General features: G+C 52.0%; 2 protein-coding genes across 3 annotated transcripts in view; one reads left to right on the forward strand and one right to left on the reverse strand.

Annotated features, from left to right (window-relative positions):
- KDM4B (lysine demethylase 4B) overlaps positions 1-23,223 on the forward strand; it is a 144,569-nt gene that overhangs the window by 11,299 nt on the left and 110,047 nt on the right. For both annotated transcript variants that reach the window (XM_057708595.1, XM_057708597.1), the window contains exon 2: positions 21,103-21,207. The gene's annotated coding sequence lies outside the window, so the exon portion shown is untranslated. The remainder of the gene's footprint in view (positions 1-21,102; positions 21,208-23,223) is intronic.
- On the reverse strand, positions 3,292-3,656 carry LOC130836492 (cytochrome b-c1 complex subunit 7-like). The gene has a single exon (XM_057708598.1). It carries the CDS (start codon positions 3,654-3,656, stop codon positions 3,321-3,323), a length of 336 nt encoding a protein of 111 aa, XP_057564581.1. The 3' UTR covers positions 3,292-3,320.

The raw sequence follows: 23,223 nt of genomic DNA on the forward strand, positions 1-23,223 counted from the left end.
GGCTTCAGTAGTTGTGGCACGTAGACTCAGAAGTTGTGGCTCTCGGACCCTAGAGCACAGGCTCAGGAGTTGTGACATGTGGGCTTAGTTGCTCCGAGGCATGTGGGATCTTCCCGGACCAGGGCTGGAGCCCGTGTCCGCTGCACTGGCAGGCGGATTCTTAACCACTGCACTTAGCCCATGGTTTTTACGCTGCTGTTCCATATTTGTGCAGGGAAGAAAGTTTGGGAACAATTGAGGTTATTAGAAGGCATCTTGAAAATAAGCTTGTTTCTTCTCCTGGAGCTATTGTATTTTATTTTTTTAAGAACTTTTATTGATATTTTATTTTTTTTAATCGCGTTTTCACTTTAGTAGTTGTGTGGTATCTTAGTTCCCCAACCAGGGATTGAACCCACGTCCCTTGCAGTGGAAGTGCAGAGTCTTAGCCACTGCGCCACCAGGGAAGTCCCATGGAGCTTCTTTATTTTAAAGGGATGGGTTGGAGGGTTTGGCTGGGGCTTTATGGACCAGGAAGTTGGGGTGGTGGTCCTTGGGGGCGGCTGGACTGGAGGCAGCCAGTCCAGAGCTCAGAGCCCTGCGGCCTGTTCCACACCCCTCGTTCGGGGTCCTCCTCCCATGACTTGGGGTTTGCTGTGGGCCACCTGCCCGGGGACTGTGATCCTGGGGTGAGTGGTGCCCCAGACCCTCGCCAGGGCCCGGGCGGGATGTTGGAGTTCGCAGATCGGCTCTGGGCGGGGAAGAGGACTGGGTTAGGCATCCCTGGTGTGGCCGCTGAAACGGGGGGGACCCGGAGCTGCTACCTCGGGTTCCAGCATCTACTCCCGAGGCCCCGGGTCTCCCTGTGTTCATTAGTTTGGCCTTTAGCCAAAAGAAAGCCTAAAGCTTTGGATCGACCAAGCTGCAGTGGCTGTTTTCCTAACAAGCCTCCTAGAGGGATATTCTTTGTAAAAATAATTTATCTTCCCCGTGTAAAAGCCAGCAGTACAGCAAGGCAGAACCAAAACAGTGGAAGCTGCTCCTGGTCCCTGCTGAGGCCCTGATGTGTGTCCGGGCGGCTTGGAGTTTATGAGGGCCTCTGTGTGCTCCTGGGGTCCAGTGGTCGGCTCAGGGGTGACAGGACGTTCTTGTGACCCTGAGAGGCTGATGCTGTGGTCAGGGAGGCAAGGCCCCCCTGTGGGACCTGAGATGAGGCCCTGTGACCCACAGGCAGGGGTCCTGTCACACAGGCTGGGCGTCCGGGAGGGCGGGGACCCCAGTGTGGTTGGGCAGGGAGTGGGCGCTGCCAAACGCCCTGCGCAGGGGAGGGAGCCTGAACCCATGCTCCCCTTGGTCTGCCTGCAGTGCCGGCCAAGAACGTTTTTCCCCCCAGACCCATGGCTTCGTCTGAGCCCTGCTGGGCTCAGGGTGCAGCCCGTGAACTTGGATCGGGGCTGTGGAGTGGGCCTGGCAAGAGTGGGTGTCTCGGGAACCTTCCAGAGCCCTCTGCTCTCTGCCTATACAGATCTGCATCCGGGATTTCCTCCCTGGGGGCAGAGCAGCCCCACGGCCCCCCCCCCCGGGGCAGAGACACCTCATTGGGGTCCCCTAAATACTGGCGTCACACCCTGAGGTGCTCACCCCCTTGCGGCTCTCAGGGGAGGCTGCGGGGAGGCAGTGATGGCTGTGGGACTTGGTTAATGAAGTCTTCCCTGGAAGGCAGGGCTACGCTGGGGTCCCCTAGGGCCCCCGTGTACAGGGAGCAGGCGCTCAGGAAGGCCAGGGGATTTGGGGGGACCAGCCTCTCCATGGCCTCCAGGGGCCTCCTGGCCTTAGCCCCCAGGCAGCACTTGGTTTGGAGTCTAGAGCCAGAGGTCAGAATGGGCCGTGAGCTCCTGAACCCTGTTACTGCCACCGACTTCGGGCCTCGGGGGTAGGTGACAGCGACCTGTAAATGGGGCACACACATGAATAAGTGTTCGGCTGTCACCCGAGGCCGCCAGGTGGAAGCATCAGCTTATGGTGGGCTGTGGCCGAGAAGACATCAGGTGTGCTGTGGCCCCCAAGCCCTAGGCTCTGTGCTGTCAGTGGCTCCATGTTTATCCTGCAGGTCAGGAGCCAGCAAGGAGCCGTGACCCCTGTGTGACGGGGACCAGAGAGGGGTCTGAGCACAGAACCGGGGGTGGTGGGGGTGGTACTTCCTTCACGGTGGACAGGGAAGGCCCTTCCCAGGCAGATGTCTGCATGACTCAAAGGGACAAGAAGCTCTACGTGGAAGCACAGGGAGCACGTGCAAAGGTCCTGGGGTGGAAATGCTGGAGAGGATTGCTGTCAGTGGAAGTGAGTTAGTATGTGTGGAGCCCCGGGCACAGTTCCCCTGAGTGGTCGTGATGTGGTTCGGGTGCCCGGGCCACTGTAGACGGTCAGGGGGAGCTCTGGATCTTCGGCCATATTAGCTCATCCTGTTGGTTGTGTCAACCTGTCTTCCCTTCCTTTATTGTTCTGCTGTTTTAAGCTTCTTGTTTGGAAAGAGTTGAGACCTTGCTGTTGGAGCAGATTGTTGCCATTCGGAAACACGGACTTTGAAACAGAGAAACCTCTGTAGAACCCGCACCCTTCCCGCACCCCGCTGTCCCCATCTCAAATGCTGTTTTTAATACTGTCCTTCTTCAAGGTGGTGTTTGGACAATCCTGTGTCTCTTTGTGATCTGTGTTGTGGAAACACTTGGGCAGCCCTGGGCTCCTCTCTGGCCGTTGTTGCAGGGCGGATGTCAGGCAAGATGGCATGCAGTCCTGGTGGTGGAACGTTCTGAAGGATGTTTGTAAATCTGGATTGGGAGGGCACTTGTTAGTGACCATCATCGTGCCAGTTCCCTTTGTTTTATTTTCCGAACTTTTTATCACGGCGGATTTGAACACACACAGAGGTACATAGAATAGGATAAAGAATCCCATGTGCTCATCACCCAGCCCCAAATCATCAACCCACATGGCAGTCTGCCCTCCCATCCATGAGGAAATATTCCCAATATTATTTTTTTTAAATATTTTTTTCCCTTTTTTTTTGGCTGCGCTGCACAGCATGTGGGACTTCCCTGACCGGGGATCAAACCCATGCCCCCTGCGTTGGAAGCACGGAGTTTTAACCACTGGACCACCAAGGAAGTCCTAAAACATTTTGTTTTTATTTTTTATTTATTTATTTATTTATTTTTTAATTATAATAGATATTTAAAGTAATAAATTTACAGCCCAGATAGTTCTACATTGTATATTTCAGGTTTAACAACCTTCATAAAAATACTTTAGGACAGGTGCATCCACAGGTTTAGACTAAATGATTATTTCTTTGACCATTCTTCTCTCTCTTTTCTTTCCCGAATTACCTCTTTCAGATATGGTTCAAGGTAGAATTTATCCTCCTCATATTTTGTCCACTGCTCTTTAGGCAAGATCTGCTGCCTCATGGACAGGTCCAGTGCTCTCTTAATGCGAAACACCCTCTCGTTATAAAGGTTCTCAGGAAGCCTTCTTATGGCTTCTTTTACATCGTCATTTTCATGTATTGTATCATCTCGCATTAAGCCCAGCTTATTGAACCCCGCAGCACTGTAATACCACTCTCGAATACCCTCCAGCCACTTGCTTGATGCTGCAACAGCAGGCCTGCCAGCCATTTTGACCTGAGACAGAAGCGTTGCTTGCTGGATCTGTTTTTATTTTTTATTTAAAAATTGTTTGTTTGTTTGTTTTATCTATCTATCTATCTATCTATCTATCTATCTATCTATCTATCTATCTATCTAGGCCGAGCCATGGCTTATGGGATCTTAGTTCCCTGACCAGGGATCAAACCCTTGCCCCTGCAGTGCAAGTGTGGAGTCCTAACCACTGGACCGCCAGAGAATTCCCAAAACATTTTGTTTTTAAAGAATCACAGACTCCCAAGAAGTTGCAGAAATAGTCTGGAGATGTCCCACATACTTTCCCCCTAGTGGTGGCACTTTACATGACCACAGTCCACCGTCAAAACTAGGAAATTGGTGTTGGCACAATGCACTCCAGGCCTCACTCACATTTCACTAGTTTTTGCATACACTCAGTGTTTAGTATGTCTGTGTGACCTCTTACCACCTGTGTAGATTGGTGTAACCACCATCACAATCAAAATATAGAACTGTCAAAAAAAAAAAAAGAGAGCTGTCTTGTCAACACAGACCAATTACCTTGTGATCCCCCTTTAAAGTCACCCCCACCTGCCATCCTCAGCCCCCAGCAACCACTGATCTGTTCTCCAGCTCTGTAACTTCCTCATTTTGAGAGTATTAGGGGGTCATATGTAACCTTTTGGGATTGGCTTTTTCCACATAAGATCCTTCCGAGCTGTTGTGTGTATCAGTCGTTCATTCCCTTTTTTAAAAAATTAATTAACTTATTGGCTGTGTTGGGTCTTCATTGCTGCACATGGGCTTTCTCTAGTTGTGGTGAGCGGGGGCTATTCTTCTCTGAGGTGTGCGGGCTCTCATTGCTGTGGCTTCTTTTGTTGCGGAGCACAGGCTCTAGGTGTGTGGGCATCAGTAATTGCAGCTTGTGGGCTCAGTAGTTGTGGCACACAGGCTTAGTTGCTCTGCAGCATGTGGGATCTTCCTGGAGCAGGGATTGAACCTGTGTGCCCTGCATTGGCAGGTGGATTCTTAACCACTGCGCCACCAGGGAAGCCCCAACAGTTCATTCCTTTTTATTGCTCAGTAGTATTCTAATTATCCAATATTATTTTGTCATCCTTTTCATTTCTGTAAGATGGGTAGTAATAATAATGTCCCATCTGGCATTCTTGATTTTAGCAATTTGAGTCTTCTCTCTTGTTTTTCTTGATCTTTCTACCTAAATGTTTGTCCATTTTGTTGGCCCTTTAAAAGAACCAGCTTTTGGTTTAGCTAATTTTCTCTATTTTCTGTGTCTAGTTTGTTAATTTCTGCTCTGATCTTTATTATTTCCTTCCTTCTGCTTACTTTAGGTTCAGTTTGCTCTTCTGTTTCTCATGCCTTAAGATAGAAGTTTAGATTATTGATTTGAGAGCTTTCTTTTTTTTTTTTTCATATAGGCAGCTATAAATTTCCCTCTCAGTTCTGCTTTAGCTGCACCATATAAGTTTTGGTTTGTTGTGTCTTCATTTTCATTCACCTCAGTATTTTCTTTTTAAAAAAATATTTATTTATTTAGGCTGTGTCAGGTCTTCGTTGCTGCACCTGGGATCTTCATTGCAGCATGCCAGGATCCTCTGTTGCCACGCACAGGCTCCTCGTTGCAGCATGCGGGGTTCTCTCTAGTTGTGGTGTGCAGGCTCCAGAGCACGTGGGCTCTGTAGTTGCAGCACATGGGCTCTCTAGTTGTGGCCCACATGCTTAGTACTTGTGGCACACAGGCTTAGTTGCCCTGTGGCATGTGGGATCTTGGTTCCCCGACCAGGAATCGAACCCATGTCCCCTGCCTTGGAAGGTGGATTCTTAACCACTGGACCACCAGGGAAGCCCCCACCTCAAAGTATTTTCTAATATCACTTGTGATTTCTTCTTTGAGCCATTGGTTATTTAGGAGTGTGTTGTTTAATTTCCCCACACATTTGTGATTCCCCACATTTCTTTCTGTTACTGATTTCTGATTTCCATTGAGCTCAGAGAACCTACTGTGTATGATTTGAATTCTTGTTAATTTGATGAGGCTTGTTTTATAGCCTAACATGTGGTATATCCTGGATAATGCTCCATATGTCCTGAGAAGAAAGGATATTTTGCTGCTGTTGGGTGGGGATTTCTATAGATGTCTGTTGGTTTGTAGTGTTGTTCAAGTCTTCTGTTTCTTTGTTGATCTTCTGCTTTGTTTTATCCATTATTGAAAGTGGGATATTGCTGTCTCCAACTATGATACTGAATTGTCTATTTCCCCTTCATTTCTGTCAGGTTTTGCTTCATGTATTTTGGGCTCTGTTATTAGGTGCATATATGTTTATAATTGTTATGTCTTCCTAACGGATTGGCCCTTTTATCATTTATAAAATGGCCGTCTTTATCTCTACTAACATTTTTATTTTAAAGCCTATTTTGTGTGATATTAGTATAACCACTCCCACTTTCTTATTGTTGCTGTTTGTGTGTTATACCCTTTTCCATCCTTTTATTTTCAGCATATTTATATTTTTGAATCTAAAGAGTGTAGATAACATATGGTGGGATCCTTTTTCTTCCTCCAGTCTGATAATCTCTTTGTTTAAAATTAAGTAAGTAATTAATTTATTTTGGCTGTTCTGGGTCTTAGTAATGGCATGCGGACTCTTAGTTGCGGCATGCATATGAGATCTAGTTCCCTGACTAGGGATCGAACCCGGGCCCCCTGCCTTGGGAGTGCAGGGTCTTAACCACTGGACCACCAGGCAGGTCCCTGATAACCTCTGTCTTTGGATTGGATTCTTCAGTCTCTTCACATTCAGGTCATTGTTGATAAAGTTGGATTTATCGTCTGCCATTTTCCTTTTTGTTTTCAGTCTGATGTCTTTTGTTCCTCTCTTCCTCCTTTAACGCTTTCTTTTGCATTAAGTGAATATTTTCTGGTGTAACATTCTAATTCCGTTAATGATTTTTTTCATTATATTTTTGGAAGTATATTCTTAGAGGTTGCTCTAGGTCTTATCATATACATCTTAACTTATCAGAATCTACTTCTGATTCCCAGTATTATTTGAAGCAAGTCTGTACCGATTCCATTTGAACTGTGATTAATCAAGATTAAACTCATTTGATCAATGAAATGAGTCGGGGGCTTGGCTTTTCAAGGATGTTGATGCGTTTCTTGGCTTGAATTGTGTTCTTTTGTTTTTTCTCCTTCACATTTGGTAAAACGAGCGTCTCAAAGGACCTGTAATAACCGTAGATACTTGTGAAGCTCTGCCTTCTCAGGATCAGGCTTGGGAAGGCCCTGACGCTGGTGTCATCACTCTCCTTGTGACTCTGGTCTCTTTCTCCTCCTCTGCCCCATCTAAGCTGACTGGTTTGTGGCCCTGATCCTGCCTCAGGATTCCAAATCTGGGTCAGTGTGTCACGCCCACTTGGAGGAAGGTCTTTGGAGTTAAGGAGTGCCCGGTGCAAGGAGGCCCAGCTCAGCCTCGAGATAAGTCTGCAAAGGCCAGCAGGACGGTTGGGCTGTGACTTGGATGTTAACTGTGGCTCTTTCTGTGCAAGCCCAGGGGGGCAGCCTGAGGGGCGGCGGTCAGGATGGCACCGGGCAGAGAATCAGGGGCAGACAGAGTGGGTGCCTCTGGGCACTGACAGCGAGGGCAGCCATGGCGTTCTGGATACGTTTAGTTGAAGCTTCAAAACAGCGTCAGTGTTTTGATGAGAACGTTGGGGAGCTCTCGTGCTTTTTTTTCTGGCATGGTATTTTTTTTTTCATAGCAGCTTTATTAAGTATAATTCACCTGCCATAGAATCCACCCTTTTAAAGTCTACAATTCAGTGGTTGTTAGTATGTTTACAGGATGTGCAGCCGTCACCATTGTTGAATTCTAGAACATTCTCATCGCTCCAGAAAGAAACCCTGTACCTGTTAAACAGTCACGCTCCACTTCCCAGCCCCGACAACCCCTGATCTATTCTGCCTCTGTGGACTTGCCTGTTCCGGATGCCTCATAGAAAGGGAACCATGCTCTTTGTGGCCTTGGTGTCTGGCTCCTCTCACTGAGCGTTGTGTTCTCAGAGAGGATCCCTGTTGCAGCGAGTGTCAGTGCTTCTCTCCTTTTCATGGCTGTATAGTATCCCACTGTGTGAATGGACCACATTTTGTTCATCCATCCATCCATCGACGGACCTTTGGGATGTTTCCACTGTCTTTGCCTGTTGTAAATCCTGTCCACGATGCATAATATGGACATTCATGTACAGGCTCCTATGTGGACTCGTTTCATTTCTCTTGTGTAGACACCTAGGAGTGGAATTGCTGGCCAGGTGGAAACTCCGTGTTTGATGCTTTAAGAAACTTCCAAGTTGTCTTCCAGAGTGCCTGCACTGTGATATAATCCCACCAGCAAGCTGGGTATGAGGGTTCCAATCTGACTTGGTGTTTTATTTTTTATTTTTGGCTGCGTTGGGTCTTCGTTGCTGTGTGCGGGCTTTCTCTAGTTCTGGAGAGCAGGGGCTACTCTTTGTTGAGGTGTGGTGGCTTCTCCTGTTGTGGAGCACGGGCTCTAGGCAGGCAGGCTTCCGTAGTTGCGGCACGTGGTCTCAGTAGTTGTGGCCTGCGGGTTCTAGAGTGCAGGCTCAGTAGTTGTGATGCACGGGCTTAGTTGCTCCACGGCATGTGGGGTCTTCCTGGACCATTGATGAAACCCATGTCCCCTGCATTGGCAGGCAGATTCTTAACCACTGTGCCACCAGGGAAGTCACCTGACTTGGTATTTTAAATTTGAACTAGGTGGGGGACCATAATCATCTTGGTGCTGGTTTAACCCCAGGACGCACTGCCTCTTTTGCCCTGAGATCAGCTCCTGTCCACCCAGATGAACCAGCCAGGAGCTGCCAGAGGGGTGGGACCTCTGGGTCCCAGGCACAGCTCTCAAGGTGGCTCTGAGTCCTCTTTGTTTTTATAAAAGTGACTCATAAGTGCTGTCAGTAGAGACAGAGCCTGTGTAAATGACAGATTTCCCCAGATCCTGCCACCCAGAGAGAACCATTCTTGGCATCGTGGTGAAGGTTCTCTGGTCATCGCTGTGTGTCAGGTAGAGGTCTTTCTAGCTCGTCAACTCCACACTCCTGCATTTTGTGTGGGTGGGTGTGATTTTCTTACCCCTTCTCCTCTTCTGTTTCGAAGAATGTTGCTCCGTTGTCCCCAGAAGGGTGGTCCACATGGACACTCCGACGACGGCTGGGGGCTCTCCTCTTCCTGGCAACAGCCTCAGCCTTTGTCCCTCCTTCTAATCTGTCACCTCCTAGTTGCTGCTTTTTTTTGAATTGCCAGTTCATAAGGCAGCTCCCGTGTGTTGAATTGGGCTGTGTGTTTGTTTCTTGACTTATAACAGGGTTTCTCAGCCTCAGCACTGTTGAGATCTCTGCACTAGATCCTTTGGGGGCGGGGGGGGGGAACGCCGGCACTGGGGGTGTTGAGCAGCGTCCCTGACCCCCCACTGCCTCGATGCCAGGAGCCCTGCTCCCCCAGTCGTGATAACCATAGATGTCCCCAGATGTCGCCAAGTGTCCCTTGGGGAACAGCCTCGCCTCTGATTGAGAACCAGTGTTTTATTATAACCCTTTCTATATTAGGACTATTAGCATCTTCTGTGTTATACATTTTTTTCTCAGTTTCTCATTTATCTTCCAGCTTTATTTTTGATGTGTCATTTAGAATATTTTAAAGTTTATTGCCAAATTTGTCATTTGTTTTAAAGCGCCTGGTCTTGTGACCTGCCCAGAGAGGTCTTCCTTTTCCTAAGATTACCAAAACATTGGCCCACTTTTTTTCTCTTCTGCATTTTTCCAGGTTTTAGAAGGATCTGCAGTCTGGAGGCGCTGGGCGGGGACAGAGCTGTGTGTTTGCCACGTGGCCCTCCTGTAGTCTGCACGGGCTGGTGAGGCTGGTGGTTAGGACACAGGTCTCGAGCTGGACCCCCCGGTTGCTAGCTGTGTGATCACTGCCCCGTGCCTCAGCTTACTCATCTGTGAAATGGGCTGGGTTAGCAGTACCTGCTTCGTACGGTTTTGGGGCTGATCAGACACGCCCGGTGCTTAGAGCCGGGCGCGTATGTGTGTGTGGTGAGCTGTGCCTCCATCCTTGACCTTTTTATCTGTCCTGGTCATCCCTGATGCATGCACTAGCTCCGAGGGAAGCCCCAGGTGAGCTCTAGAAGGACCACGCTGTTCGGGGAGGTCAGGGAAGCTGTGCAGGGTCCCCAGGGCCGTGGGTGAGGGGCAGGGTCCTCTCTGGGCACAGAGTATTGTATACACGTGCGTCGCCCGGCCCCACCCAGCGCCTCCATGGACGCCCACAAAATTACGAGGCCCATTTGTAGAGAAATAGGAAGATGATTTTGTCAGTGATTATGGTTTTACATGGTTAGTCAAGGAACACTGAAGACCTACACACATGAATAAAGAATGGGCTGGTGTCTTGAGCGTCTGCCAGGGGTGGCCTTCTGGCTGGGCGGGGAGCTTGCTGGGACGCCCCCTCCCAGGGCGCTGGCGTCAGCCCCTCTCTCTGTGTGGCGCCAGCCCCTTGTCCGGGCTTTGGGCCAGGGGGACAGGTGGCCTTCGCCCAGGCTGCGTTCCTGACCTCCCCTCCCCGCCCCCGAGTCTAGGAAAGACATAGGTGGGCTGGCAGGCGCTGTTCTTGTCCACGATGTTCCGAAAGCAGGTGCTGGCAGCCTCCTGGGCTCCCTGACCTTTCGCCCACGTGCTTCCTTTTATTTTTATCTTTCCCATCCAAGTGTTTCTTTTCTCTCTCTTTTTTTTTTTTTAAAGAAAATTTTTGGAGACATAATTTCAGCTTTCCAGAAAAGTTGCAAAAACGGCAGGAAGAATTCCCAGACACCTTGCACCCGGTTCCCTAGGAGTTAACCTTTCACTGCGTCTGCTTTTGTTCCTTTTCTCTCTCTCATCCTCTCTCTCTGCGCATTTTTTTCCAGAACTGCTCCAGATACATGCTTCTTTACCTCTAAATATCTCAGTGTGCATCTCTTGTGAACAAGGGATTCTCTTATCCAGTGATCAAAAGCAGGAAGTTAATTCTCAGAATCCTCAGAGGGGAGTCCAGGCTCACACGCTGCGTTCAGTTATCACGTCAGCTGCGTTCAGTTATCACGTCACTTTCGTTTCTCTTCATCTGGATGGACCAGTGCTTGAGTCTGTCCTTCCGGCTCGGGGCTTGGACTTTGGGAGAGCACAGGCCCATTATCCCATGGGGCATCGCTCGGTGTGGGTGTGTCTGGTGGTCCTTGCACATCTGGCAGGAACATCCTAGAAGTGATCTGGTGTCCTTCTCTGGGGCCCACTTCTGGTAACATCAGCCTGGCCCACTTGGGTAAGGGGGTGTCTGCCAGGTTTCTCCACCCTGAAGTTACAATTTTACCACTTGTAATGGGTAAGTTTCTTGCAGGAGGTCCTTGGGGACCATGTAAACACCCATTGTTCCCCCAACATTCACTGTTTGTTTGGGCAGCCGTTGTTCATTCTTGCCAAGTAGGGGTTGTCTAATTCCACCATTCCATCTGTATTTATTAGTTGGCTTTCTACTGTGAAGAACAGCTGTCTCTTCTTCCCCACTTGTTTATCTTATTTTTTATTATTTTATTTTATTTATTTATTTTTTGAATTTATTTTTGGCTGTGTTGGGTCTTTGTTGCTGCGCGTGGGCTTTCTCTAGTTGTGGCGAGCGGGGGCTACTCTTCGTTGCGGTGCTCAGGCTTCTCAGTGCGGTGGCTTCTCTTGTTGCGGAGCACGGGTTCTAGGCGTGCAGGCTTCAGTAATTGCTGCTTGTGGTCTCAGTAATTGTGGCTTGCGGGCTTCAGAGCACAGGCTCAGTAGCTGTGGCGCACAGGCTTAGTTGCTTCATGGCATGTGGGATCTTCCCGGACCAGGGATTGAACCCATGTCCCCTGCATTGGCAGGTGGATCCTTAACCACTGTGCCACCGGGGAAGCCCCCACTTGTTTGTTTATATCAGCGGGGACGCGTGGATCCTTACCGATTCAGTAGGCTGTAATCCACTGCTGCCTTTGTTTTTGGTTGCTCCTGTGGTCCCAGGTTTATCCGGAAGTAGAGCCCCATCACGCTGGCTCCTCGTGTCCTGGCACGCGCCCACCAGTGTCTGGGCGCTTCCCTGCTCTCAGGCACAGTGAGGTGTTCCAGGCCTGTGCTGTGCACTCCCACCTCAGCTCCAGGCTTGACTGCAAGGAGTCCTGGTTCTTTCTCTGGGCAGTGTGTTTAGAAACCAAGATCTGGGTGTTCAGTGTGCTCACTGCCAAGGGGGTGTCTTTGCCCCTGGGCCCTCTCGCCTGGGAAGTAGGTGCTGCGTAGACACACTAGGGCCCATGAGCTCACACCGACACCTCCACTTCCAGCCCTGCGTGCAAGGCTGCTTGTGGCCTCCCCTTCCCTTTTCTGTAAGTCCCTCGCTGTCGGCGAGCACCCTGTGTCGCCCACAGTAAAAGAAGCCTCTGGATAAGTCAGTGTTTATCTTTATCTCGAAGGCATGTAGTTCCCAAAACCGTGTTTAAAAGTGACATGGCTTAGTTTTTCCTTTTCCTCTTTATTGTGGTTGTATTATTTGTTTCAAGTAGGGTTTGGTTGGCTTCTGTTTGTATTTCCTTGTAGGACTCCCCGCTCTTACCTGTTCTTGTTGATTTCATTCCCTCATTCATTCAGTATGTGGGGCATAAGCATGGTTCAAGGGTCAGAACTGTGCAGAAAGGTGTCTGGAGAGCTGTGTCATCACCCCTCCCCCTCTCCTTCCTGCAGGGAACAATCTCGTTCGTGTATGTCTCAGAAGAGCAGACATTTTTGTGTTTTGTTTGGTTTTTGGCTGTACTGCACAGCTTACAGGATCTTAGTTCCCCGACCAGGGTCTGAACCTGCGCCCTCGGCAGTGAAAGCACAGTCCTAACCTCTGTGCTGCCAGGGAAGTCCCAAGTGTATTTTCTTATACGTGAAGGGTGGCACAGTGGGGATCATTCTAGCACTTTTCTCTTTTCACTGCCAAGCACGGCTTGGAAGCGGCTTCATCTGGCCGCGGAGGTGTGCCGGCCTCCTGCACGGCTGTGTGGTGTCCACTGGGGGGTGCAGCTGCTCCCCTGTCGGTGTCCAGTGTCTTATGTCCAGTGTCTTGTGGTACCAGCTGTGCAACAGTGGATGCCCTGGTGTGGAGGTATCTTCATATTCTTGGAAGAGTATCTTCAGGGTCGATTTCTCGGAGTGGGGTCGCTGGGTCAGAAGATAAGTGCAAATGTGTTCTGTTGGCTTCTGGCAGGTTCCTTCCCAGGAGGTTGAATGGGTTTAGGGCCCCCAGCACCGGGAGGGCTAGTGCCACAGCGTCACCAGCAGGGTGCGCTGGTCTATTGAAAACATAGCTGTGATCTGAGCCGGGAGAAGTGGGGTCTCAGTGTCATTTCAATCAGCATTTCTGAAATTAGGGGTGAGGTCGAGCATCATTTAATGTGTTAAAACCCAGTTTGATATCTTTTCTGTAATAGTCTGTTTATGCTTTTCATCCACTTTTCAGCTGGACTTTTGACCTTTCCCTTTAATTTTGTAAACTTTAATATGTCTTAGGGAGCCCTTTGTAGCATGTATTACAAATATTTCCTCTCAGTTTCCCAGGTGCGTTTTGACTTTTTTATGGTGCTTTCAAAAACATTTTTTGGTATAGTCCAGTTTATGAATGTTGTCTTTTACTGCCTCTGGATTTTGAGCCATCGTTGGAAAGCCTTTTCCTCCACAAGGTTTCCTACTTGTTTTCTGCCAGTGCTCGCATGGTTATATCCTCACATGTAGGTCCCTTGTTCACTGAGAGCTCCTTGCGAGGTGTGGACCTGACTTTACCTTTTCCCCAATGGTGAGCCCCCCATCCCGGCCCCACTGATTCAATCCTGTCCTTACCCAGTCCTTTTGAGATGCCACTCTTGTCTCCCCCCTCCCTGATCCGTGGTGCCCCAGCCCTGGAGGAGGTCACCCTCTAGAAAGACACGTGCACGCACTTTCCTTTCCAGCGTGTTAAGTGTGCCCCGCAGGACTTGGTTGATCGTTTCAGGGAGTCTCGGGTTCACGAGATCCAGCTGGAACCTTCCTGTCCTGGCGCTTCTGACCCTGCAGAGGCAGGTCCTGCAGGGAGTTGGGGTGGACGGGCAGTCTGTGTGTCCGGCGCATAGAGGCCTAAGAGCAGCCGGCTGGAAGAAGGCGGGTATTTTTTTAAAAAAGAGTCGTTGCCAGATTGCCCTTGGGAGCGTTCTGCGTGGCCACTGGGAGCCGGTCACCAGATCTGCCTTCCTTGCCCGAGTGAGGCTCTTAAATGACAAAGCCCGTGACAGCTGCGGTTTACAAGGGTTTACCATGTGCTGGGGGCTCCTTCAGGTGCTTCTGTCTGTGGCCTTGTTTAACCTTCTGCAACCCCACCAGCAGGGCATGGTGACCCCCACTTGACAGATGAGGAAACTGAGGCACAGAGATTAGGAACTGGCCCCAGGTCACATGGCCGGACTAGAACCAGGCCTGGGGGTCGGGGGGTGGTATGTGCTGGTCCCCACAGCCCCGTTGTGGTCTCCTGAGGATGGAGAAGGATGTACCATGGGAAGTGTGATCACGGACTGTGTGTGAGGCTTTGCCACCCAGGAGCGAGCTCGGGAGGCCCCCTCTCAGGGGTTCAGCGTTTTTCTGTCCCTCCCTCCGTCGCTGTGACGTCAAGCGTTCAGCCTCTTTCTGTCCCTCCATCCATCCTGTGACATCAAGGTGCTGTTGGCTGTTTGTATATGTCCTGCAGGGAGGTGTCCATTCAAATCCTTTACCCACTTGTGAATTAAGTTATTTGTCTTTGTTGTTGAACCTAAGAGTTCTTTATATATTCTGGATACAAATCCCTTTTGAGATTTAAGGTTTGCAAGTATCTTCACCTATCCTGTGGGTTATCTTTACTTTCTTTGGAGTGCAAAGTCAATTTATTTTTCCTTCTATCACTTGTGCTTTTGGTGTTGTATCTAGGAACCATTGCCTAGTCTCAGGTCACGAAGGTGAATTCATGTGTTTTCTTCTAAGAGTTTTGGAATTTTAGCACTAACACACAGATCTGTGAGTTAATTTGGAGTTAATTTCTGTCTGTGGTGTGAGGTAGGGGTCCAGCTTCATTCTTTTGCACGTGGGCATCCAGTTGTGCCAGCACCATTGTGGTAAAGACTGCTCTTCACTCCTTGACAGAGTTGACAACCTCATTGAAAACCAACTAACTTTAATTAATTAATTAATTAAGTGGCTGTGTTGGGTCTATGTTGCTGTGCACGGGCTTTTTCTAGTTGTGGAGAGTGGAGGCTACTCTTTGTTGTGGTGTGTGGCCTTTTCATTGCAGTGACCTCTCTTTTTTCTTTCTTTTTTTCTTTTTTAAGAAGTGGATTTATTTAGAGAGAAACACACTCCACAGACAGAGTGTGGGCCATCTCAGAAAGTAAGAAAGGCCGCAGTGGCTTCTCTTGTTGAGGAGCATGGGTTCTAGGTACGTGGGCTCAGTAGTTGTGGCTCTCGGGCTCTAGAGCACGGGCTCCATAGTTGTGGTGCATGGGCTTCGTTGCTCTGTGGCATGTGGGATCTTCCCAGAGCAGGGCTTGAACCCGTGTCCCCTGCGTTGGCAGGTGGACTTTTAACCACTGCGCCACCAGGGAAGCCCCTGAAAACCAACTAACTTTAAATGTGCGGGTTTATTTCTGGACTGTCCACTCTCGTCCACTGAGCTCTGTGTACATCCTGAGGCCAGGACCACACTGTCTTGATCACTGTAGCTCTGTCACCCTGAGGTATTTAACATCCTGTCTCTGGGGTGGACATTAGAGAAAAATGATGTGGTTCTTATGTTTCCAGGAGGTGGGATCAGAGCCTCCCTGGGGTTGGGATCCAGACAGCCTGGGGTGCCTGCCACCTTCCTTGCTGAGCCGTCGCCACTTCCGCAGTTGAATATTGGGGATTTGGTGAGATATTTGTAAACGAGTGTCAGCTTTTCAGGTCTCTCTAGCAAGAAGCATCTGAAACTTGTGTTCAGCAGCTTGGGTCTTTAATCGGTCCTGAAACTGGACTGTGGGCTGGTGTCACTTGTTTTTTCTTTTCTTATCAGTTTGGATCTTTTTACAGCCAGGCTCTCCTCTTCCAGCTAAAACCCGCTGTGCAGTGAGCCTCAGAGGACAGAGACAGAGGTTGTTGTGGGGTTTTTTTTGTTTGTTTTAGGGTTTTTTTTTTTTTGCTTTTGATATTTTATTTTGAAATAATTTTAGAGGCACTGAAACGTTGGACAGACAGTACAGAGAGTTCCCATGTACCTTTCACCCACCTTCCTCTGATACTAACACCTAACGTAACTATGTAAAGATGATCTGAAGTAATAATAACTACAGATTTTATTAGGATCCCACCGCCTGTCCTTCTCAGCCCCTTTTCTGCCCAGGACCCCGCCTGGGACCCCACGATGCAGGTGTGGGGCTCCTTAGACGCCTGTGGGCCGGCGGCGCGTCTAAGTCTTTCCTTGTCTGTGGTGACCTTGACACTTCTGGGGAGCACTGTTTCGTAGCGTCCCTCACCTTGGCTTTGTTTTTCAAGGTGACATGAAGCTTACGCATCTGGGGGAGGCTGCCCCAGGGCGATGTGCTGTGCTGATCTGTTTGTTTGCCTGGGGGAGGTCAGCCTTTACCCCTCGGTTAGCCGCCTGGGGGTCTCCCCCGGCAGGTTGCAGGTTTTCCTCTGGGACCTCGAGACAGCGCAGCTGTTTCTCATCAAACGCTTGCCCATCGGTTTCAGCACTTTCCGTGGATCTTTCCTGCAGCAGCGATCGCTCTGCGGATCTCACGGTGCCTTTATGTTGCCTTCCCTCCTGCGTTTATGATCGAGAATTTTTTGTCGAAGAGAGCTGTCCCTTCTCCCCCATTTACTTTACATGTTGAATTTCATGCCAGCGAGGACCTGAATGTGTTTATAGTGCCCTGTGGGCCGTAGTCTGGGCCTGTCGCTGTCCTCGCTGCGGTCGTCGGGCACCCCTTCGCTGGGCTCCTGCCCTTCCTGGGGGTCCCCGCCTCCTACGAGCATTTCTGCCTTCCCTGCCCCCACGAGGCGCTCCAGCTCACCTTGTGTTTCCCCTGCCCCTGACCTGCTTCTCCAGGGAGCCCTGGTTCCTGGTGTGGGGGCAGGGTGTTTAAAAGCCCGAATCTGGGGGCTGGTGTGTCATTGCCGGGGGTGCCCAGCTTCTCGGGCCTGTGGGTCCACACAGCCTGCAATTGTGATCGCTAAGCCCTGCACACGGGACATCTGTGTTTATTTTTCTGTATTTCTTTGTATTTTTCAAAAACCCATGAGTTCATGCTGATTTGATGATAGAAGCTCTGGGTGGCCTCCCTGTCGAGCGCGGGGGCACACAGAGCCCCTGCAGGCTGGGCTGGGAGACAGGAGGCTCCACACCCTTTTTGAGGCTGCTCAGGGCTCGTGGCCTGGGGGGAAGGGGTGGAGCAGGCTGAGTTGGGCGCTGAGTCCTCCTGGGTCAGGTAACATGCACAGGTGAGGGCTCCCTGCCTTTCTGGGTGGAGGAGGCCCGTCAGCTCTCCACCTCTCGTGCCCCGGGCCCAGGCCAGGGCCACTGTAGGTGGTGTGGTGGTGTGGGTGGACCCATCCCAAGGGCCAGCCCTGGGTTGCCCCGAGTTGGTAGGACCAGGGGCCCAGGGGCCCCTGCCTGGCTGGGCTGGGGAGGCCAGGCCCATGGGGTCCCCAGAGATGCCAGCAGCTGGTGGCAGTCCCTGGTGCCTCAGCGTGTAGGGACAGCTGGCTCTTCCCCTGTTCCTGCTGCTTCTTCCTGGCCCCACCCGCCTGCCCTTTGCAGAGGGTGGAGGAGGAGGTGGGGGAGCCGTCAGCATCTGCGGCTCGGCTCGGGGCAGGTGCCTCGGAACAGCAGCATCACCTGATCGTCAGAGGTGCCTCTTGAAAGGGGAAATGCTCAGACGGCACCTCTTCAGGGTGGTGGTGTCTGAGGCCTTGGGTCACCGCCCAGCCTGTCACCTTGCTGCAGCCGGACTCTCCCCGCCCACCCCGAGTGCTGTGCCCGGGACCCATGGCCAGGCCAGCGGCCCAGTCCCACCAGCCTGGGTAGCGGGAGACACCAGGGCCTTTCTATTTTGTTTTCCTTTTAGAAATTGCTTAGGCTTCTTTTTTTTAATATTATATGACAAATTTATTTTCTTAATTTTTAAAAATTACTTATTTTTATTATTATCATTCTTATGTTTTTGACTGCATTGGGTCTTCGTTGCTGCACTCGGGCTTTCTCTCGTTGTGGCGAGTGGGGGCTCCTCTCGGTTGTGGTGCGCGAGCTTCTCCGTGCGGTAGCTTCTCTTGGGCGGAGCACGGGCTCTAGGTGCGTGGGCTTCAGTCGTTGTGGCACATGGACTTGGTAGTTGTGGCTTGCGAGCTCTAGAGTGCAGGCTCAGTAGTTGTGGTGCACGGGCTTAGTTGCTTCGCAGCATATGGGATTTTGCTGGACCAGGGATGGAACCCATGTCCCCTGCATTGGCAGGCAGATTCTTAACCACTGTGCCACCAGGGAGGTCTCTGAGTTTGTTTTTTAAACAGTTGTAGATTTCTAGAGACGTCGAGGCTGGTAGGGAGAGTTCCCCATACCCCTGAGCCTGATACCCAGTCTCCTCTTACCCTGTTTCACGGGAGGCGGGTTTGTTGCAGTTCATGAGCCTTGTGGAGACATTCTTGTTGGCTAGGGTCCTACCTCCTTCAGTTTGCCTTGTGTGTCCCTGGTGTCCTCTTCTGTCCCAGGACCCCGTCCAGGACCCCTGTGACACTCAGGCCTCCTGTCTCCTCGGGGTCCTCTGGGCTGTGACGCTTCCTCAGACGTCCCTTGCTCTTGATGCCCTTGGCGGGTGTGAGGAGGACCGTGGTCAGAGATTTCACAGACTTTCCCTCTGTGGGAACTTGTCTGGTGTTTTTCTCACAGTTAGCCTGGGGCGCTGGGTGCTGGGGGAGGGCCACACCCCAGCCCAGTGAGGGGCCGTCCCGTCCCTCATCTCGGGGGGCCGGCCGTCAACATGACTCATCACTGCTGGTGTTGACCTTGGTCCCCTGGCTGAGGTCGCGCTGTTCAGGTGTCTCCACTGTGAAGTCACCCCTCCCCCTTCCCATACTGTCTTCCTTGGAAGGGAGTCACCGTGCCCAGGCCATGCTTAAGGCCCCCTGATCCCTCAGCCCTGGCTGCCCTGTGCCGAGTGGGCTGTGGCCGGGAAGGAGGCCAGGCCCCTGGTGTGTCAGGGCCTCCAGGGTGGTGACAGGCTGGCCACGGGGGGCCCTCAGCCCTTGTGGGCTCAGGGGACGCAGGTGAGCGTAGCCCCGTGTGGATATAGGTCAGGGTGGACAGAGGCCTTGCCTTGGCCGTGGCCTGAGCACTGAGCCTTGACCTCAGTCCCAGAGCGTCCAGCCTCATATCTTGGGGTCTCTGCCGTCATCCCCCAGAGCATGAGGGCAGGAGGACCCCGCAGCCTCGGGCAGCAGCAGACTGGGGTCTGTCCAGGCTGAGGACCAGGGGCTCGGGCGGTCTCTGCCTGCAGCCCATGCCCTGCGGGGTGGCCCATTGTCCATCTAGGGAGATAGCGTGCAGAGAGGCAGTGACTGGTGACAAGGGAGACACGTGACCCCAGCAGCCGTGAGTGAGAGGTGGGCTGGCCGTTCTCAGCAGGGAGCCCTGCGGGCAGTGGGGGTGAGACGGCCCCTCTCCTCTGTCATCAGGGAGGTGTAGGTGTGTGTGGAAACCACCAGATCAGGCTCCCTTTGCTTCTGTAACAAACGACCACAGACTCAGTGACCTAGAACCATGTGCTTTTATCACCTTACCGCCCGGAGGCCCGAAGTCCGCCGCAGGTCTCACTGGGCTAGAATCCAAGTGTGGGCAGGGCTGATCCTCCCGGAGGCGCCGGGGAAGAATCTGCTCTTCACCGCTTCCGGCTTCTAGAGGCACCGCATCCTCAGCTGGCGGCCCTTCCTCCGTCTTCAGAGCGCATCGCTCTGACCTCTGCCTCTGTCGTCTGTTCTTCTCCGACTCTGACCTTCCCGTCTCCCTCTTAGAAGGACCCTTGGGGATGACATTGGGCCCCCTGATAACGCAGGATCATCTTCCACCTCAAGACCCTCAGCTTCATCCCATCTGCAGTCTCGTGCCGCCAAAGATAGTGTAGTCACAGCTCCTGGGGGTTAGGACGGACACGTCCTTGGGGGCCCTTGTTCCGCCAGCCACAGCCACGTGGAGGGATGCCAGAGTTATCGAACCCCCGGACTTCAGCTCTTGTGGCTGTTAGGGGCTGGCGGGAGAGACCGAGGAGCGCTTGAGATCACATGTGGCCACGGGCGGCTTAGCTGGTCCAGAGGAAGAGGCGAGGGCCCGAGGATAATTTCACAGCTCGGTCTGTGTGGCCTTTCAGCCCAGGGCTTGGGACCCATTAGAAGACAGTGAAATCAATTTAGTGGCTTGTGCCAGTAATTTAAGAAACCTGATTAAAGAAAGAAAGAAAACATTGGCACGTGTTGCGTGTTGAAAGGGTGTCTGTGGGACTCGTGCTATTTAAAGTTCCTGGTGAGTTGGGGAAGGTGTGTAGGACCGAGTTCCACACCCCCAGGACCCCTGGGCCGAGCTGCCCTGCCCAGAAGGTCGGCCTCCAGCGGCCAGTCCAGCCTTGGGCAGCACGTGCAAAGGCACGGGGGCAGGGAGCATCCAGCAGACCCCCAGCTGTCAGGAGCTCAGGTGTCCAGGAGGTGGGGGCAGGGAGGCACATGAGTCAGGGAAGCTGGAGCCCAGGTTGTCAGAGGCCCTGGGCCCACACCCCACGTTTAGTGTCCCTGAGCCCGGCTGTGAGTGCCGTGGTCAGGACCCTGCCCCCTGTGGGGTCTCGGCTGCACGGCGCCTGCCTCACTGCGCCGTGTGTTCTCTGCCCCCCAGGGGTATAGATAGTGGTCATGGCGGGGCATTTCTCGTCCGACTGTCCTCCATGGAGGGGCACCTTCCCTGCCTGCGGGGGTTTGGAGGGGGCAGAGTTTCTTGTAAACCTCCCAGGAGTGCCTGTACCTTAAGGTTTCCAGAAGCATCTTTGGTCTGATTTGGTTGTTCGTGGAGGCTCTCGCTTCCTCAACTACTGAATTTTAGGAGCTGAGCTGAAAATGCCCGTCATCAGAATGCTTTAGTGGGGAACGGGCTCGTGGCTACAGATTTTCATATTTGGGGAAAGTGGCGAGGATTTGGAAACGTCTGAGCAGAGGCAGGCATCCCCGGCTACACGTAGCTGCCAGGAGCGTAATTTGGAGTTAAGACGTAAGCAGGACCTCATTTTAGTTAATTGTGCTTTTATTTTGTGCATTTTAGGAACCATCACCATTGCTGGAACCGGACAGAAGCCCTAAGAGAAGCCAGTTATTGGACCATCTCTCCCTGCAGCCTCTCTGCCTACTGCTTACCAGGAACTTTGAAGTAAGTGTGCGTGTGGGCCTCCGGCCCCAGGGCTGCTGGTGGAGAAGGCGGCCCCATTTGGTTCTGAGTTCTTGGGGTGTCCAGGGAGCAGGTGCCCCTAGAGGAGCCTGGACTCCTCTGGGTGGTTCTGCTGGACGTGCCTTCTCTCCGTGTCTGTGCTCTGGCCTCTCAGCATCTGAACGCCTGTCCCTCGCTTCTAGAAGCCCTGAGAACCACTGTGTGTTTCTGGGGACACCGGGACGGCCCAGGATGAGCTGCCTTGTCTGTGTCATGTCCCTGACCGGGATACCACTTCTGGCTTCCCCGAGGGGCCGACCCCATGCCCTGCTGGAAATGATGACCAGTCACGGGGAGAGGGGAGGGTTATTTTTAAATGCTCTGAAAAGAATCCCACTGTCCAGCTGCTTCTGGCTTTCAGCTCCAGGGTGTCCCCCTCCTCATGGGACAGAGGGTTCACAGAGGTGGCCTCTGAAGGTGGCCCAAGGGAGTCACCGGTAAGAAAAGAGGGAGCAGTCTGAGCCCGTTGTGCCCGGTGCCCACGGTGCGGGGGGACCGGCTGGAGGGGTGTTCAGCGTGGGATGGGCAGTCCCCGTGCTCCCGGCCACGGAGAGGAAAGCTCCTGGCCGAGTGAGAAAGTCGTGTTCAGTGTTGACTTTGGACAAAGCCTCCTCCCAAGGCCACGTGACTGATGAGGGCCCAGTATGGACTAGAACTTGGCCTTGTCTCTTCTACCACGATTTAGGAACCCAAGAATTGGGCCGTGGAACTCGGGTTCCCCTTTACAAGGGGTGGAGTGCAGGTTTTGTTCCTTAACAAGTAGGTTTCAGGCCCCTGGATCTGGGGCCGGCAAGCTATGGCCCGAGGACCGCTCGGCCCACTGTCTGTTCTCGTAAATAAAGTCTTACTCGCACACAGCTGAGTCCGTTCATTTGCGGCTTCCTCCTCACGGCGGTGGAGCTGAGTGGTTGCGACAGAGGCTGCGTGGCCTGCAAACATTTACCGTGTGGTCCTGCACAGAGAAGGTGGGCCATCCCCGGTCCCCGCCAGCTTGTCACTGTCTGGGGCTGGGTGGACCAGGCCCTCGTCGACTGGTTTGGAAACGGTCGGTTCTCACTGTGTTTGTCCCAAAGCGTTGCTTTACCTTTAAATCTCGTGCTTTCTTACGAGACAGTCAGTTCCCGAAACTCGGTTATCCTCTGTGTAGCCCCACGCACACGACGCATTGTGCGCACATAGCTTGCCCTGTGCGGTTGGCTTTTCAGTAGTCCCTCACAAGGATGCTGACTGTCTTCCTCAATCAACCCATTTTATAGCTGGAGAAACTGAGCGCCGCCCAGCCCTGGAAGGTGTGAGAATGTTCTTGGGGGGGCGGCGTGTGGGAGACAGAAATGAGTGAGGTCATGGGCTCCTTCCCCTAAAGGCCTTGGGTGTTCTCGGAGATCAGAGTCCTTATGACAGATGCGACAGGTTGACTGTGGTCTGGCAGGTCCCAAACAGGCTGCCTTGGACCTTATAAAAGCTAACTTTTATGGAGATGTAGTTCATGTGCCTTAGTAGTCATGCTTTAAAGTACACAATCCAGGGAGTTCCCTGGCAGTCCAGTGGTTAGGACTCCGCACTTTCACTCCTGTGGGCACATGTTCAATCCCTGGTTGGGGAACTAAGATCCCAAAAGCTGTGCAGCGCTGTGGCCAAAAAAGAAAAATTAATTAAAAAAAAAGCAAGGTATACAATTCAATGATTTTTAGTACATTCACAGAGGCGTGCCACCACGCCCACCACCTAATTCCAGAACATCGCCGTCACCCCCTAAAAACCTCTGTACATTAAACAGTCCCCCCCACCCCCTCCCCAGCCCCTGACAACCAGGAACCCACTCTCTGTGTCTGTGGCTCTGCCTGTTCTGGACATTTCCCATCAGTGGAGTCACACCCTGTGTGTCCTTCTGTGTCCGCGTCTCTCCCTGAGCATCGTGTCCTCAGGGTCCATCCACGTGGTAGCAAGTGTCAGGGCTTC

Source organism: Hippopotamus amphibius, chromosome 15 (assembly GCF_030028045.1).
Source record: "Hippopotamus amphibius kiboko isolate mHipAmp2 chromosome 15, mHipAmp2.hap2, whole genome shotgun sequence".
Taxonomy (NCBI): Eukaryota; Metazoa; Chordata; class Mammalia; order Artiodactyla; family Hippopotamidae; genus Hippopotamus; species Hippopotamus amphibius.